Below are 20062 nucleotides of genomic sequence, written 5' to 3'. Positions count from 1 at the left end.
CTGTTGCCTGTGCCTGCTCGAAATTTAAAAATATTTTCTAAGTATTGTCGTACCGGTATTAATTGCGAACTCCATCACAAGCTTGAATTATCATAAGACGAATTATCGTCACTCATGCACTACCTGTATTTACAAACGCACAAAAATTGCAAACGAACACTGACCTATTTTAACTTACGACACAACGAGAGCAAGTGAGGTCAGCTCATTGAATTAATGTACAGTACCTATTCCAGCCTCTCGGGCCAACATATCGTACACCGTACGCTGCCTGATTGTACGTTGTTGCCTGCGCCAGTCGCCCGCGAAATTTAAAAATACGTATTTTCAAAATATTATCGTATCAATATTAATTGCTAATCCCGTCGTAAAAGCGAATTATCGTAAGTCGAATTATCGTAACTCGAGCACTACCTGTAACAGATTTCCTTCTTTTCTTGATTAACAATAAGAACTCTCTTCATCGACTAGTAGATCTTCATCGACTAGTAGAAGCTACAGATTGATGTTGGGGTCAGTTTTTAAGCAAAGGGGAGTAGACTTAGGTTCTAATCAAGACTTGAATTATCTGATTAGTTCTTTCGAGACTACTAAGCAGCCGCGAGACGTGTCTGTTTCATGGAACTTAGATGTGGTGCTGAAATAGTTAACGGGCCCTTCTCATGAACCACTCCATTCCATTTCTCTTAAAAATTTAATAAAGAAAACCCTTTTCCTAGTAGTCTTGGCCGTGGCTAAACGAGTGAGTGAGCTGCAGGCAATTGACAAATGTATTGGTTTTCCGCAAGGAGATGCTGTCTGCCCTTTTTTGCTTGGCTTCCTAGCTAAGAACAAGTCTCCATCTAATCCCTGGCCACACCCATTCTCCATTAAGAACCTTATGGACATTCTAGGACCGGAAGAGGAGGAGAGAGTTCTGTGTCCAGTAAGAGCTCTGAAGTATTATTTGGACAGGACGAAGAAGATCAGGGGACCTGCCAGTAACCTCTGGTGTTCTGTGAGAAACCTGGCTAAACCCATGTCAAAGAATGCATTGTCATTCTTTCTTAGAAGCCTTATTTTAGAGGCACACTCAAATACAGGAAGATGATCTGCCTTTTGTTAAGGTGAGGGTGCACAAGATTATGGCAGTGGCCATGTCCTACGCATTTAGATATATGTCCCTCTTGGCTATCCTCCAGTCGTCATACAGGAAGTGCAACTCCATTTTTGCCTCGCACTATTTGAAAGAAACAGATGATTTTTGAGAATTGCAGTACTTTAGGTCCGTTATCGGTGGCTGGTTCGGTACTGGGGGAAGAAGCATAGGAAGTACCCCTTCCTATCTGTAACTTCTTCGCCTTGAATTTTGGGTGTTGAGTTCTTTTGGGAAGCCGGGGGGCACATGTACCCGAGTGCCCACCAGTCTATGGAAGTGGTATGATGGTTTACAATTTTTATGGTTGTTGGTGTAGGTAACGATTTTATTTGGTCTTTGGAAAACTCCTTTACTCAAAAGCTCCTTATTTAAAGTAGGCACTTATCTTGGCTATTCTGCAAAGTCACTACAGATCATGATGAGCACCGACCAAAAGGCAGTACAGTAAACCCCCCATATTCGTAGGGGATGTATACCACCCCCCACCCCCTGCTAGTAGCTAAAATTTGCGAATACTTAAAACCCCCCTATAAACGATTAGAACTGCCTATTTTTATAGTTCAAACACAAAAAACCCTCTAAAAATGCTTATAACTCAGTATTTTAATAATTGTATCACAAAAAGTGCATTTAGTCATGAAAATTATATGAAAATACAGTAATTAGTGAATATTTCTCAGTGAAAAATAACGCGAATGGGCAAATTTTCCACGAATAATGTGTATATATATATATGTTCCATAGAGAAATCTGCGAATCGTGAGAACGCGAATACGGGGTGTTTACTGTAATCTCCTGCTGTGGCTCTCTTACCAGGTAAGGATACAATAAGCATTTTTACCAATGTTAACAGATTTCATGATTCAGACTCGTCTTCAGCTATGTGATTACTTGGCAAGTTTCATATATGAAAATGGTATTTTCATGATAAAATTAAGTTTCATATCAAGTAATTACAGATCAGAACCCTCCCTCCTCCCTTCTGGTAGACATTAAGCACAAAAGAAGTGATTTTCTCAGTTTTGTTCCCTGACAGTGGGCAGGGTCGTTACCTACACTCAAAACAATTGGATTGCTACCGCGAACTTCAGATTTTTAACTGCTAATCAAGTAGAAAGTATAGCAATGTAATTACTTGGTAAGTATATATGAAACTTAATTTATCATGAAAATACAGGCAGTCGCCGGTTATTGGTGGGGGTTCTGTTCTGAGGGTACGATGACAACCGAAAATTGACACTAACTGAAAATTGGTGATTTTCGGCGCTTTTTCAATGATTTTCGGGGCTTATCTGTGCCAAAAAGCGCAGATTTTCAGTTATCGCCACCTCTGTTAGATGTGTATCGGCACCGATAAGCGGAAATCAGCGATTTTTGGCACCGAAAATTGCTGATTTTCGCCGCTAGACAAGCGCCGCAAAACCGGATCACCATTAGCCGAGCCCCGTCATTAACCAGGGACTGCCTGTACCGTTTTCTTGTTCTACTTGCAATTTCCCTTTCAGTTCCCCAATTGTTTCCTTTAAAAATCTTTCAGTTCCTCCATAGCAAAAAATATCTACATGTGTACATAAAATACCATTCAATTTATTGTCTTTCCTCCAAAAGAAAATATTAGGTTCTAATCTACTTTTTTTTCTCTAATCTACTTCTCTCGCCTTTAAGCTCCTCCACCACTTTTATCACCTTACAATACCATGCCTTTGCTGCATCCTTGATCCCATAAACAGTTTTCTTCAGTTTCCATAACCCACTCAACCATCTTCACTAGGCTGGTTTTAAGCTCCTCGTTGGGTGAGTTGGTAGAGCTGCAGACTTGCACTCGCTGGGCCGGAGTTCGCTTCCCCGGCCGGCTAATGAAGAGTTAGAGGAATTTATTTCTGGTGATAGAAATTCATTTCTTGCTATAATGTGGTTCGGATTCCACAATAGTCTGTAGGTCCCGTTGCTAAGTAACCAATTGGTTTGTAGCCACGTAAAATAAGTCTAATCCTTCGGGCCAGCCCCAGGAGAGCTGTTAATCAGCTCAGTGGTCTGGTAAAAAACTAAGGTATAATTAACTTTAACTAGGTGGTTTTAAATATACCTCTCATTGTATTTCACCACCTTGTAGATACTGTACATAGTTTTTACATGTAATGTATAACAGTTCCAATCTTTCATTTTTATTGCTGTCAAACAAAATTTTAAAATTTCTGCATTGCATGTAGGAGCGTCTTTTTCCCATTCTGCCATTTCTTCTTCAAAGCCTCTAGCTACCAATCTTGCTTTACATATCCCCCCCCCCCCATTTTACCTTTTCAGTTACTATCCATCTTGTAGATATAGCTTTTTGTCCAATGTCATTTACCTCCTCATATACTGTTTTTCTCTCCAACTTTGCAGTTCTTTTTCTTTAGCTTAAATTACGCTTCTATTTTCAAATCCTAGCAAAACCTCTTCTTCAATTTTTTCTACATCACTATAATCTCTTAGGTTAACCCATCCCTTGTCACCTGACTGTGAGTCTTCTACATTGTATGAATCAGCCCAAGATTTGCTTGATCATTTTCCTGCAAGACTTAATGTAGTCCATTCTTCTACTTGGCCTTTATTTTTGTTTATAGCTCTAACTCTATGTCCCTTTTTGAATTTGGGTATCTCTGCTATTAACTCACCTTCTGTTGCCTCACTTTCGCCTTCATCTTCCAGTGTTTCCTCTGCCAAATCTCTTTCTGTAACCTCTTCTGTATCTGCATTTCTTCTCCAGCCCATTATCATCTTCTCTTCTTGCCCATCTATATTCCCTTCCTTTGATGCACAGGATTCATCCTTCACAGTGTTTTATATATTTAAGGTATCTTTTCTTTTTCTGGTGATAGTCTTTGAATCCTAGTAACATGTATTCTAGCTACTTCTCTTAGAGAATCTCGTTATTTAACCACTATTGTTTTACCTGATACTTCCACTGTCTGAGCAGGTCCTCTCCATTCATTTTCATTTTCTCTCATATAGAATACCTCATCCCCCACTACTGCCTCTTCTAATTTATGTTCTTTCTCTGACATTTTTGTTTAGGGCAATTCTTATTTTATTACAAGACTCATTTTTGATAAACACTTCTTTGGCCTTATGCACTGCATTCAGGTATCCCTTACTATTCTTTCTTCCATACCTTTCTCTCTGCTTGCAGGACTTGAACTCTCTTCTCCTATTAAATTTGGCAAAGAAGCATTTTTTCCAAAATACTAATTTGTTAGGGGAGAAACCACCATTATTTATTAAGTAGTGCCTAGCACTCACTACACATCTTAATGGTATGGACCAATCCACTTCCTTATCATCTATCATCTTTCTTAAGCTTTCTTTGATTGTGCCTACCATCTTTTTACATATTCCATTGCTCCAAGGAGATTCTATCATCCTCCTTACTTTTTCATTTTGAAATTCTCCCCCGTTGTATAATATTTTAGAAGGCGCTCCAAACATAGCAAACCACCCATCAAAAAGTGTCTTTATAATAGTTTATGATTTCATGTCTTTTATCCAAAAAGTCTGACAATACCTCATTGCCATATCTACCATTACCAAGAACTTTCTCTCTCCTATCTCTCCCACATCCATTGCTACAACTTCATTAAATGTTTTACTCCAAGAAAATCCCACTACTGGTTTAGCTGGGTTTCTTTTTTATCTTTTACATACCTCACAACTTAGTTGAGTCTGTTAGTAACTTTTTTATTTCCTCTTTCTTTCTCTCTCAAACCATCACTCCACTGTGCTTCTTCTGTTAGCTTCCATATTTTATCTCCACTTCCGTGACCAAATTGTAGATGTAACTTCATCATTGCATCTTTAATTTCCCCTGGACTCTTTCCCTTCCATTCCTCAAGTAACAATTCTTCAACCTTTCTCCTCAAAATTGGTATTCTTAAGTGGCCCTGTTTGTCTTCTCTTAACTTTACCTTTATTTCCCTTAATACTTCTGTTTTAACAGGACTCTCTTTACAAGAACAGTAGGCTTGTTCACAAAGAATTAAATTAAATGGCACACAGTGGACGATGGCACATACGTAGGCTGTGCATATAAACACAGGAAATGCTTAACATGCGCACGGACAGAGCCAGCTATGAGCAGAGGTTATGTTCAATAGGAACAAATTAAAATAATTAAATGGACATTCAGTGCCACAAAGGGCAGTAGATTAGGCTGTGTGAGTAACACACAAAATGGATAGCACAGACGTGCAATGTTTAGAATAATTAAGTACAGGCTGCTAATGAGTTTGTAAGTTGCAGACTTGTAATGTATATATAGGATGTAATCCCAGAAAATTTATTGCTTGTACTTGAAATGAGTTTGTTTGCTCTAAGCAATTATTATATTTGCCTGACAAAGGCTATGATGTGTAATACAATGATTATAGTTGTATAAGTGGGCTTGCAGTGATGCAGTAATAAAACAGAATTAATAAAACATGCTTCCCAAGAAGTTGTATAAAGAAAAGTTTCTCTGGAGCAAAATTAACAAAGTGTAGCGTGGAATTAATTAAGAGACTCTAATTGGTCTTGAATAAGAAGTAGTAACTGAATCAGTGATAGAAATGCTATGTTCTAAGTAAGATAATAGCTAAATGCTAAGAAAAGTTACTAGATTTCTCTTGAATGGTAATCATTAAAAGGAGGTTAAAAGAAAGATATCTCTTGCAGTGGTGATGATTTAAGACATTTTAAAAGACATGACGGTAGGCGACACTATTTTTAATCAACTATGCGTCTTGTGAAAGTGACAGTGACCACAAGATGGTGGTTGACAGTGACATTTCTAGGTCATGAGCAAGAGAATGGTGATCAACTGAGACAGTTGGTTGGCTCGCAGCCTGATACACACCATACATACAAACACTAACTCTCGCTATTTACGAAATACAGAATGAAATACACAAATCTTTTCTGAGTGAATGATGCGCGAACATATGTAGAAGTTAATGACACTTTGGAAACTAGGAGTTTGAAAACCCAATCTTTTATCTCCAGGTGAGAAGGACATGTGGAGGCAGACTTGGTATGTCGGAGGCTGGGTCTAGCGGCTGACGGGACAAACTTACTCACAGCTTGGGAAATTGCATTTTATAACACAAATTCTACTCTTCCTGTAGTTTTAACATGTGCTCTAAGCTTCACAAAAGAATTAGCCAGCCTAGCATTTTCCTAGCAAGTCTACATAAAATGCAAATGTTGCCAACATGAAAGGCAAAGGGCCCTAACTGGAAAACCACTCACATGCAACTAGCTACCTTGTGAAGTAAGGAGAATAAAAACTTCGCATCTGGCCTACGCCGTGAAATGTGTGTTCCCACAACTGGAATTTTACGAGTTCCTAGTTTTATAATGATGCATGTAAGCACACAATATGCGAACGAAATTAATTTCATTACTAGTTCACTTCCTGATCCAAGTTGCCATGGGAATATTGAATGTTAAGGTTCTTTTCTTTCAGTCAACAAAAAAATGCTAATTCTGGCAAGGGAAGCCAATGTTATAAATTTGCAGCTGGGAATTCTGAGATTCTGGCCTTGTTCTGGCATTTGCTAATGGGGCTGCATGTTATAAACTAAAAACAAATAATGTAAACAGAGGAAGTTTAAGGTCACCAGTAAGATACCTTGACTAATTAAGTGTAGTTTACAGGCAGTCTCTGGTTTATGGCAGGGGTTCCGTTCCTATCGGTGTGCCTTAAGCTGGAAATCACAGTAAACCTGAACATCATAATTATAATGGGAATAAATAGTGCTTACGACGCCCTTACGGCACCTTAAGCACCGTAAGTAGAACTGGGTTACGGCACCGTAAACTGGGTAACCGCAGTAAAACCACTTACAGTGCCGAAAATTCAGGCTAACGGAGCCGTGAACCAAGCACTGTAAAGTCAGAACACTGTAAACTGAGACAGCTGTAAACTGGAGACTGCCTGTACAGTCCATCCTCTTAAATCCGGGAACCTTGAGACTAGGCCACTGCTGGACCATAGAAAATCCCAGAATATAGAATACATTCCTAAAATATGAAGCCCCTATGTAAACATAGTTTTGCAAGCTAATTCCACATACAAAAAGCCTAGTTGCCAACTTATCTTACTACCTGGCTAAGTTCTGACACTGCTTTTTATCATTTTATTACTCATATATTTGATTTTTGTAATTTTACGACTTCATGCCATATAATTTTCTTTTAAGTAGGTACTTTAACACATTTAGCCCACATTTCCGAGATAGCCTAACCGTAAGTCAGCTACACTACTTAACTTTTATCAGAATCTGCAGAATATTATCTGTGACCTTCATCTCCAAAGTTTACTATCTTCATAATTATCACTATTAGTTTCTTCGTCATTTATTTGATTGTAGAGGATAATGAAATTATAAAAATAAGGGATGAATTTCAGTGATCACTTACTGCATTTTGACACTTTGCTGTCAAAACATAAAACACAACATCTATTGAGGAAAATGAACACTAAATTTGCTAACGGGAGAAACATTTTCTAGCGTAGATAAAGATCTATGCATGCGCTCCTTACCTCTAGCATCATGTGATCTCATGGGTGGCATATCGAATGGGTAAATATACAGCTGTATAAAAGGAATGATCAAAACCGTATCACCTGTCTTTCAAGCACTCTAAGAGTAAGGAATTTGTATACTGTATTGCCAAATGCCTCATTCTTTTGATTAAAAGTTTTGACTTGGTAGAGCCTTCTCCAGTGGAATCTTAAAAAAAATACATTTATTCATTTAAAGTTAATATTGAAAACATATTTGACTTTACACATTTTGATTACAAGCAGTGTTCACTTATCGGCATCGTCGGTTAACAGCTCTCTGGTTTTACAGTCCATGGCTAACAATGTCGTTAACTAGATTTCTGGCGACAGTAAGTGATTTTCGGCGTTGATAAGTGGTTTATTGACATCAGTAAGCAGTTTATCGGTGTCAATATGCGGTTTATCAAAGCTGATAAGAGGTTAATGGCACTGATAAGCAGTTTATTGGCACTTTTGATGTCGTAAACACCATTTATTACCATAAAATTATCTGCGATTTTCAGTTATTGGCGCTCGGTCGTGAACGGAACCCACACCGTTAACCAGGGACTGGCTGTATTAACAATTATTATCATAAAAACAAAAGAGATATGGCAAATTTTTGCTGTTGGAAAGTTGTAAACAATACGTGGCACTGCCCTCATGGCTGCGCAACAAACTGATGATAGATGATTCAAACCAAGCCGAATCACAGGAGTTCCTGGACCACACAATGCCAGTTTTAAGAGGTTCAACTGTATTTACAACTTTACAGATTGAATTCAACAGCAACATCATACAGGGCATCTCTCGATAATTAATAATGTAAATGAGTGGTTGAATTACTTTACTGTGGGGGAATCTTGTCCCCAGATAGAGTAGAAATGATCTGAGTACTGGGAATTAGTTCCAGGTGTCGTAATTGATCTTATGGAGCAACGGATTTTCTGTGTAGATTCCAGGCACTTGCATCAGGTAGGAAACTTGCAATAATCACAATACACGGGTCATCGATTCCTTTATGCAGTGTGGCTATGCCTAGCAGCATGAGTGGATCTTCCTTCCTGCATCAGATGTGGGCAGGCAGGACATTGATGGAGAGATCAGATCACCCTTTGTATAAGCACTGGGAAGGGTCTTGGAAGAGCTCTTACTCAGCCAATGGCTCGTTTCCTACTTACTTCTTGTCTTCAAAGCAACACTATCCTTCTGGCCCTTAGTATGCCTAGGGGCTATGCCTCGCCTTGTACAGCCTGGAAACACGAAAGAAGTTGCCAGCAGCAGGAAACAGGAAAACAAGAATTTGGGAAGGGCAGGAATATGTGTTCTCTCTGGGGACAGATTAACAGAGGGGAGAAGATAGCTTTGGACCCTCAACCCCTGAAAATTCCGTCACTACTCAGATTGTTTAGTTGTTTAAAGTGGGAATATTTTCAGTTTCGTAGTGGGCATAAGGCCCTATATTCATTACAACGTACACATGCACTTATTCAATTTCTGTGGTGTGGGTGAATTTGCCATAGCCTTTTTGGTTTTGTCATACCTACATATGAAATTTGGATTTTAAATATTTTTACCGTGATTAGAGATGAAATATCAACAGCTATAAAATATTCTCTTGTGCACTGTTATGATATGCATCATCATACTTAAGAGTCAACTTAACTTGTAATGAAATAAGGTACGGTAAATCAAGCAGAGCAAAAAAAATGGCAACAGGTATGTATGTATGCACTCACTCAATGGATGGTGTCGTGAGCTTCTTGGAGTTTGTTTGGTTTTTTTTTTATGTTCATGATACAGTAATTCATATTTTATTAAACGATATATACAGTACAGTAAACCCCCCATATTTGGGGGGTGCGTCTCCCCCCCCGCAATTAGCTAAAATCCTCAAATACTTAAAACTCTTCTAAAAACACTCAGAACTGCCTATTTTGATAGTTCAAACACAAAAAAACTCTAAATATGCTTATACAGGTATTATCCTACTTACGATGGGGTTAGGTTCCAAAAAAACCATCCTTTGTTGAAAAAAAAGTTATCTCGAATATAGCCTAGCCTACATTAGGGTATTCAGTACCATGTTTACATATATGGTAGCCTAGCCTACACTATAAAGTATACTCTATACATACACAGTATAGTAATTATTAATATCGGCTAATTCTGGAGGTTCATGCATAGTGATTTATGATAATTCAGTACAAAGAGAAATTGAATAACAAACAAGAATTAACTTACCCTACACTGTGGTATATTGTATACCTATATGGCAGCCTAGCCTACATTATACCGTACTCTATATTCACATATTAATATCATATTATTAGACAGACATCAACATAACGAATATGCATCTTTTCCGTTATGGTTTACTTCACTGTATCTAATAATATTGTGTATATTCTATTCTACTTAACGTCATTTGTAACATAACTACGGTAATTGTTTACTACTGTATGATGGTTGAAATACAAGCAAAACGGCTGTTGCTATCCAGTTTGGTTATAAGCAAAACAACAGTTTCTTGTTTGGTTGTTTATGGCTGTATGCGTTTATGCAAGGGTATAACGTTACTAACAATACTGTACTTTTATCATTCTTTTACTTTTTTAACTAGAAGATGGAATAAAGAGGTGGAGGAAAAGAAGTTGGCTTATTGTAATTTGGTCTCTTTCGCTGCCTGATTGTATATTGCTGCCTGTGCCCATGCAAAATTTTGAAATATTTTATAAATATTGTCTTATTGGTATTAATTGCTTACCCCTTCGCAAAATCGAATTATCATAAGGTGAATTAGCATAGCTCGAGCACTACCTGGGTACGTGAGTATCTTAATAGTTTGATTACCAAAAGTGCATTTAGTCATGAAAATACAGTAATTAGTGAATTCTCAGTGAAAAATACTACGAATGGCAAATTTTCCGCGAATAATGTGTATATATGTTCCATAGAGATATCCGTGAATAGGTGAGTCCGCGAATACGGGTGGTGTACTGTACTGAGAGAGAGAACAATAACTGAGGTACTGTATGTTTATATGGAAGCCTAAGTACAGTAACACTACACACAATCCTTCACTATTTTATTTATATTGTCACAATGTGTTCCAAGTACCTAGTTATTACTCAACTAATCAAAGAATTCAAAAATTTAACTCACTACAGCCAGATACCTGAACTCTCATAACAATAAAATTACAACTGAGTACTCTAAAGGCAACAGTGATCCTTTAAAAAACTAACTAATCATGTGAGGAATCAGTGCAAGTGTATCAAAAGAAGTGTGGGGTATCAACAATTAAACAAAAAATATACTCAGATAAAAGGGCATCACTTCATCAAACAACTTTAACTGTTTCCCTGGTCTTAATTCAGCAAAACTAAAGGAACAAAACATGTTTATCACTTTGCCTTATGCACACAATTTATCCTATTCACTGGTGGTAAGTAAATGAAACACTGTTTTTAAAAATTTTAAATACAAAAATTCATTTTTAAATTCAAAATTTATAATTAGAATTCACAATCTGAAAAAATTTACAATTACTTGAAAACACAAAACTTAATTAGTTCTTGAGTTAAATTACAAAAGTTAATTTATCAAGAAATTGAAGTAATCAAGCAAAACAAACTATTAAGAAATACTTCAGATATGAAAAGAAAATCTAAGTAAATAAATGTTAAATCACCACTATGTAAAATGTAAAAAATTAAGAGATTACAGACAGAAGAACACACAAAAATGCACAAAAGGTTTACCAAAAACAATTTTACTAAGGCAAAAATCCCTTAATACACCTTATTATACCATGGTACTAATAAGTGAAATTCACTTTACCTCACACAAGCTGGTGAAAACTTTCACAAAATCGAGATTCACAAAACGCACTTTTGTTAGGTACCATTACAAACCACACAAATATTTTACGTTAATAACTCAAGACAGAGAGAGAGAACTAACATGAAAGGCCTCTGAAATCAGAATGAGCAAATTTTATGATTCCACCTAGAAATGGAGCATTCAGATGACGTCATTATTAAGGCATTTTGGGAACAAGATACAAGGAAAATGATGTCACTTCCTGAGCAAAACGTTTTGGGGCCAAAACTAATGCATTAGAACAATACGTGATCAGACCAGTACAATCTTAAACATGACGCAGTTGCCATGTGCTTCTACTCTCAAAAAGGCGTATGTGACTCGAACAGAAAATCTTATGGGATGTGATCAGAACAATACATGTAATGTTGTGAAATCTTTCGTCTTTTTCTTGTATGAGACAAAAAATCTTACACGATTCGACTTTTGTCCCGACCTGTTAACATGTTACCTTTCGCGATGGCAATTGAAGCAAAACAAAGCATTCGCTACCACACACACACGTGTTGCTAATATACTATGTTACTATTAAAAATGTATTATTAATTCTAAATTACGCTGTTAATTTATCTAAATCATTAACTCTTTTTGAGATCTGACATTACATTTCATACGATACTTCAACAATTATTATTGTTACACAGAATACATTATAACTAGAACAGTAAATATATCAAAATCATGGAAAGATGTGCATTTTAAAGACAATATCACGGGAATATTGTATGCTACAGAATTCCAATTTACAATATATTTTTGTTGTATTTTCGTATTTTATATAAGTAACTTACTAAGTAATTACATTGCTATGGTTCCCTAACCTATGGCAGCTTAGAAATTCAAAATTCGCGCGGTGGCGCTGTTATCGTTAGTGTGTAGGTGATAACGTCCCGCCACCATATGGGACTCAAGGAAACAAACCAGCAGAAAGCTCAATTCGTTTTCTGCCGGCTTCCGGTTAACATCGGAAGTTTTCACGCAGCTGCTTCTTCGCCTTTCGGCTTGGTTTTGCATGAATTTTGGTGAAATACTCAGAATTTGTTACCTTGTGGCTTGCTGCCATTGTTTTGAATTGTTGTTCGAGTTAACTTTAGTTTATTTAGTTAACGATGTCGGATTCCAGTTCATCTAGTATTTGCTTTTGTTGCGAGGGTTGTAGGACTAGGCTAACTAAGCTTTCATATGATTCTCATACAAAATGCACTAAATGTAGGGGGCAAGAATGTAGTAAGGATAATACTTGCATAGAGTGTCAGGATTGGGAGGATAAGAAATGGAAAACATTGAAATCTCATCTAGACAAATTAGAAAGGGATAAGAAGAGGAAAGCAGCCCTTAGGGCTGAAAGTAGGGCTAGTGCAGAATCCATTCGTTTGGATAATGTAGGGAATGACGGAACTATCTCTCCTCCAATTCCTCCTCCTCCTCCTACCCTAACTCCTCATACTTTACCATCTGCTCCTGCTCCAGGTTTCCATGATTCCACTCTTAGTGCCATTGCCAGCCTCGACTCTAGGTTTGATCAGAAATTTACTGTATTATCTAGTACCATTATGGAAATGGGGTCAGCTATTAAATCTGTAATGGAAAAAATGTAAGTGTTGACAGTGCATTGAGAAGTGATAGTGCTGTGAATATTGAGGAGTTGGCTGTCCGTCCCACCAGTGCTCCTAGACGAAGGTCACTGTCCTGCTCCCCCATACCGGGGAGAAGACATACCGGAGGTCCAAGGGAGGCTGGTGGGGTTTGCCCACGGGCAGTCGCCCCCTCCGTCGAGCCTGTCGTGCTCTCCCAGGCTTCGACTAAACGCTATTGGAAAGGCGTTCCTGTGCATTGACTTTCTGATTCAGATTCTTCCAGTCCATGCCAGAAGCCATATCGCTACTCTTCTTCTTCGCGCCTACTCAAGAGACATGCGAATGTTAGCGATTCTTCTCCCCTGGCTGTCAAGAGGCTCGGAGAGACTAGCCCTCAACCTTCCTGCAGCTTTCAAGTCCAGCCTGTTTCTCCTGCTTATTTCTTTGAAGACAGTCCTGAGCGCCCATCTTCTTCCGAGCGCCAAGCGCCCGCCGACTCGCGCCAGACTTCCACGGGTGAGCGCCCAGCGCCCGCCGACTCACGCCAGAATTCTGCCAATGAGCGCCCGGCGCCTGCCGATATTCACCAGTTTTCCACCAATGAGCGCCCGGCGCCCGCCGCTACTCGCCAGATTTCCGCCAATGAGCGCCCAGTGCCCGCCATCTCGCGCCAGATTTCAGCTCTGCCAACTCCCAAACTTCCAATCCCCACAACCGAATTCCTAGCTTCTTCCTTTGGAACCAATGCACCATCGTCGGCTATTCTGCCTTCTTCATCGGTCCAGGAAGATTCTTTAGCCCCACTTAAGCGCCAATTGACCGAGCTTGTGGGTCTTTTGAAGAATTCTGCGTCTGTTCCAGAGTCCAAGGATAAACCATTGTCTCCTATCTCTTTGGAGGAAGAAGAGATTGTTCAGGATACAGTTCCCTCTTCTTCCTACTCGTCTCTCCTGCGTTTCCTCTTGGAGAATTACCGAGACTTCTTCAAGCCTCCTTCATCTACTTCTCGAGCTTCTACCTACCTCATGAAAAAGCATCCGTCAAAAAATACCAGACTACCCAAGCTTGTTCTTTCCTCCTCCTTGAAGAAAGCTCTCAAAGAAGTTCATGCCTGGCTGACCGCTAAGAGAGAACAGGGCAAAGCGACTTTCGCCTTTCCGCCCAGCAAATTGTTGAAGATGAGATACTCTTATTATGCCACCGGGGAAGCTCCTTCCTTGGGAGTTTCTGCCTCCTCCCAAGGGGACTTCTCTGGTCTGGTGGATTCATCCCATAGAAAGGCTTTATTGTCGGCCAAGATAATGTTTTCCTCAGCCGAACTAGACCACCTTATCAAGAATATTTTTAAGGTGTTTGAGATCTTTAGTTTCCTTGATTGGGCCATCGGAGCACTAGGGAGTAAGATTGAAGACTGCCCGGATTTAGCTGAAGATCTTGCCTCCGATTGGCTTGGAGTTATTTCATGCTCAGACAGAGCAATTAGAGATGGCTCTTTGGAACTCGCCTCACTGTTTTCTATGGGTGTCCTTAAGAAGAGGGAGCTCTGGTGTTCATTCACCTCGAAAAGAGTCTCACCAACGCAGAAGTCAGCTTTACTCTTTGCTGCCTTAGACAAGTCTCACCTCTTTCCTCAAAATATAGTGAAGGATATTCTTTTAGAGCTACAGAGCAAGTCCACCTCTGACTTGTTAACTCAGTCCACTAGACGTCCTATGGAGCCTGTGCCTTCCTCATCTAGATCATTCTCCCCTCTTCAACCTCAACCCTTTCGTGGAGGGAGAACTACGACCCAGCCTCGACCTAGATCAAACTTCCGACCTCCTACGAAGTCCATCAAGAGGTCTTCCTTCAAATCCAACCCCAAGAAGTAAGAAGTTAGTCCTCCGCGTCCACGTAGGAGCCAGACTTCTACTTTTCTGGAAGGAATGGGAGAATAGAGGAGCAGACCCCTGGGTGATCAAGGTTCTCAAAGAGCGCTACTCCATTCCTTTCGTGAAGACTCCTCCCTTAACTACATCTCCTATTGTGGCGGGATTTTAAAACACAAAAAACAATACACAACACAGATACACTGAACATATAACCACATACAATACTCACTATGATCCTCGGTTGCTGGGAGATGGTTGAGGATGTCCACGGTCGCCAACACAGTAGACAAAATTACACAAACAAACCCGGAAAACAGACTTCCAACCAAAAAAACCAGCAAAAAGAAAGACACACATGCACAGACAACAATAACATCAACAGAAAACACTTTCGACTCACGGAACATACAACAATCTACCACCAATATCCGCCTTGCACAGAACTCAGCTCAAGACTAAAAAAACTCCTTCAAAACCGAAAAAATCCTCACACATATTCCACAGACAGACAGCGCCGTAAACAAACTAACGACCTCATCCTCTCTCTCTCAAAACGTTGGGAAATGCTAAATAAAAACAAATTTATTCATCCCTCTATATTTCTCCCCCTTTTAGCATTTCCCAACCAACACCTTTCACACCTCTTTCAAATCGCCTTCACATAACACCCACGGATGCTCACTAGCAGGTCCTCTAGATCGCGTTCGGGCACGCAATCATTCTCTCAGAATCACTCTCTCTCTAGCAACATTCAAACTCACATCATCTCCTCCATTCTCTCTCAGATTCACGCTATCTTCTTCACTATTACCACTCTCAATTTCATCCACAATCTCATCTATACCCTCTAACTTGTTCCCAAATACCTCCCCAATTCTTCAACTAACCCATCCCATTCGCTCATTGACCTTTCCAATTCTTGCAACGATTCATTCATGCTTTCAATCACTCGTATATTACTGCTACGCTCTCTTACTCTTACACTTTCGCTCACCTCCAACGTTCACTTACCCCTACGTTCAGTCAACTCAGTTATATCAAACCCGCATATGCTATACGTTCTATTCATACCATCCCATTCATCCGTATTACCGCGCTTTATCACTCATTTTCACTTTGGCACTCGCACCCCTATCACACAACTTACGATCATTCCGTTCACTTACGTTCTTCCCTTTCTTACGTTTTCTGCCATACTCTATCAAAACAAATTGCTTCATGCACTCGTCAGTCTTTCCAGCAAAGCCCCCCTCATGCAACAACCCCTCACGTACATGCATCACACGCACCGCTTGCATCCTGGAGGATCCACCCATTTGAACCCCCTTCACACTCAGTTTCCCGAATTCGCTGTCACAGTCACCCTCTTTCGTCTACATACACTTGATACATGCCCTTCCATTCCACATTCGTCACACTTAAAATCGGTTCTGAACACATTCTCTCGCATAATGCCCATTCTTACCACAGTTGCCACATATTACATTCACTCGGGTACCCTACAACCATTAGCAACATGACCCACCTGTCGCCACCGGTAGCATTTAACCCCTATCTTTCGTACACTCCTTACCAAATGTCCCGGTTGCCCACACCGAAACACACTCCTAAAGCCCACCTACACTCATTCTTTGTATGTCCTTCCTTTCCACATCTAAAACACTTAGCTCGACTTCCACTCATCGACCTTTCCCTTTGTACACTACTATCCCTAACCCGTCCAACCCGTTGTTCCCTTTACAAACCCATCATTCATCCTCACTGGCACCTCCACATTACTTGCTCTTACACTCCTATCTATTACACTATCGGCCATTCTCATTGGGGCCCTCAACACTGCATCCCTAAAGCTTCCAAACTCTGATACTCTCTCATCTACCCCAGCCCTTACACTTACACTTCTGCTCTCTTTTATAACCCTGTCAAGCTCATAATCTTCTACAATTTCAAGATTTCTCCCCAAGTCAACCTTTCATTCGTCCATCTTTTCTTCTCCTTCCGCTTCAAGTTCACAAATTCTCTAACTCCATCTGGCACTGTCCCTAACAACTTCCGTACTAACTCCTTACATTCATCTATCCCATCATCCCCAAACTTCTTCCTTGCCAACGTCTCAGCCTACAAGCATACAGTGATAAGGTTTCCCCAGCTTTCATTCTTGCCTCATCAAATTCATTCTTCCTCTTATACTTAACACTTTCGCTTTCATACGCCTCGCTTGCTCAACTAGTCTAGCTTTCACCTTGTCATACTCAGCATCCCCCACACTCATAATAACCCTATACATATCAAGTAAAACCCAGTCAAATACTCTCTAATTCTCGTGCCCACACTCTCTTACTTTCCCCATACTTATCCTGACAAAACCTTTCATACTCCCTAAAGAAATCATGCACATCCCTACTTCCATACTCATTATACTTTTCACACCGGGGTACCTCCCGCACACATAGCCTTTCTCACTTCTTTCTCACTTTCACTCTCACTTTCGCTACTTTTGAGCTCTGTCCTTTCATACCCTCTTCCGAATACAAAGAGTCCACTTCTGCACTTACATTCATCTTACTCATTACACTCTTCTTCCCCCCTCTTTTTATCCACTTTTATCCACTCACCTCCATCCACCTCACTATCACTACTGCCTTCACCCTCTCCCTTCTTTCCTGCCTTTCCCACTTCCTTACCCTTCTTACCAGTTTCCTTTCCCTTTCCCTTCTTCCCTTTTTCTTCCCCTGACTTATCCTTACTTTCCCTCTGTTCCTTCCCTTGCTTTTCATTCCCCTTTTCCTTACCCTGCCTCTCATTCCCTCGTTTCTTACTTCCTATTCCCATATCACTTTCATCACTCACGCTTCCATTCACTTCTTCCTCCTTTTCTTTCTCTCTTGCCCCTTCACACGTTCCAGAGAACCTGCCTCCAACAGCCCCTTCTCCAAAAACACCCTTGAACATACCTTTCATCATTTCTTCCACACTTTTCATCATTCCCTCCAACTTTTTATCCACCCTCTCTTCCATTCTCTCTTCTGACTCTTTCATCTCCCCTTTCATTTCTTCTTTTGCACTTCTTAGCATTCCCCCCATCTCCTCCAACTGACTCCTCAATCTCTCATTCTCACCCCTCAACCACGTATTCTCCTCTCGCAACCTCACCAGTTCCTCTTCCATCCTTCTCTTCAGTCACACTACCAGCCACCAACCTCAATTGCAGCTGAAATACCAGCTGCCCCACGTTGGGCGCCAAATATTATGTGGCGGGATTTTAAAACACAAAAAACAATACACAACACAGATACACTGAACATATAACCACATACAATACTCACTATGATCCTCGGTTGCTGGGAGATGGTTGAGGATGTCCACGGTCGCCAACACAGTAGACAAAATTACACAAACAAACCCGGAAAACAGACTTCCAACCAAAAAAAACCAGCAAAAAGAAAGAGACACATGCACAGACAACAATAACATCCAACAGAAAACACTCGACTCACGGAACATACAACAATCTACCACCAATATCCGCCTTGCACAGAACTCATCTCAAGACTAAAAAAAACTCCTTCAAAACCGAAAAATCCTCACACATATTCCACAGACAGACAGCGCCGTAAACAAACTAACGACCTCATCCCTCTTCCAACAACCGAAGCACTCACTTACGACAATTACACACTCTCTCTCTCTCTCTCTCAAAACGTTGGGAAATGCTAAATAAAAACAAATTTATTCATCCCTCTATACTATCGCCTTGACAGCGTACTCAAAAGGTTCCACGAAGTTTTTGGCCCTCTGTCAAGAAGTCGAACTCCTTCTTTCCAAAGGAGTGGTGGCAGAAGTCCTAGAGCCCCACTCAGAAGGTTTCTACAATCGCCTTTTCGTGGTTCCGAAGGCCTCAGGGGGCTGGAGGCCCGTTCTGGATGTAAGCGCTTTGAATCTCTTCCTACTGAAGACGAGGTTTCACATGGAGACCGTTCGCTCTGTCATGTCCACACTACAACATGGGGGACTAGATGGTCACCCTGGACATGCAGGATGCGTACTTTAACATTCCTGTTTATCCAGACTCTCAGAAATTTCTATGCTTCGTTTTTCAGAACAGGATACTTCAATTCCGGGCCCTATGTTTCGGTTTATTGACGGTTCCTCAAGTTTTCACCCGAATCCTTGCTCCTCTGGGGAATTGGCTTCACCTTCTGGGAATCAACATCAACTTACATCTAGACAATTGGCTTCTCCGCTCGTCGTCAAAGGAAAAGTGCGCGGAGGACTTGAAAAGAACTCTTTGCCTGACACAGGAGTTAGGCATCCTCATAAACAAAAAGAAATCCCTTCTGATTCCATCTCAGGAGATCCCCTATTTAGGGATGATACTGAACTCTCAGACTTTTCGGGCTTTTCTGTCGCCCAAAAGAGTCGCAAACTGCCTTCAGACTGTCAGTCAGTTCCTTGCTCTTCCTTCCTGCTCGGCAGTGCAGTGGATGAGTCTTCTGGGGACCCTTGCTTCAGTAGAGCAGTTTGTAAATCTAGGCAAACTGCACATGAGACCACTTCAGTTTTTCCTCAAAGCGAATTGGTGCAGGAAAACCCAACCAGACTCTTTCATCTTCCAGATTACGTCGGTAATCAAAGAGGATCTCCAGTGGTGGTCGTGCGGAAAAAGACTTCGGGAAGGGAAGTCTCTTCTCCCAGTACATCCAGACCTTCAATTTTATTCAGATGCCTCTGACCTAGGCTGGGGCGCACTTCTGGAAGGTCGGGAAGTCTCTGGAACTTGGACTACAGAACAAAAGAATGCTCACATCAGTATAAAGGAACTGCGAGTGATTCACTGGGGCCTTCTATACTTCTTGGATCTGGTCCACAGCAAGAAGATTGTGGTACATGCGGACAACACCACAGCTCTTGCATATATTCGCAAACAGGAGGGCACTCATTCCTTTTCCCTGTACGAGACAGCGAAGGATCTCCTGTGGGCGGAAGAGAACAGTCTCTCTCTTGTCACCCGGTTCATTCAAGGGAGGAT

The 20062-nt window shown here is 40.5% G+C and overlaps 1 protein-coding gene across 2 annotated transcripts in view; it reads left to right on the top strand.

Moving 5' to 3' along the window:
* Nucleotides 1-20062, top strand: part of Pc (Polycomb) — a 222881-nt gene that overhangs the window by 188460 nt on the left and 14359 nt on the right. Inside the window, exon 6 of one of the 2 annotated variants that reach the window (XM_067124194.1) lies at nucleotides 1883-1954. The exons of the other annotated variant lie outside the window; for it this stretch is intronic. Within the exon in view, the coding sequence (XP_066980295.1) occupies nucleotides 1883-1954 (72 nt within the window). The remainder of the gene's footprint in view (nucleotides 1-1882; nucleotides 1955-20062) is intronic. 2 annotated transcript variants of the gene reach the window in all.

This window comes from Macrobrachium rosenbergii, chromosome 22 (assembly GCF_040412425.1).
Source record: "Macrobrachium rosenbergii isolate ZJJX-2024 chromosome 22, ASM4041242v1, whole genome shotgun sequence".
In the NCBI taxonomy this organism is placed as follows: Eukaryota; Metazoa; Arthropoda; class Malacostraca; order Decapoda; family Palaemonidae; genus Macrobrachium; species Macrobrachium rosenbergii.
The sequence above is the reverse complement of the archived record's forward strand: the minus strand, read 5'-3'. Positions and strand labels throughout refer to the sequence as shown.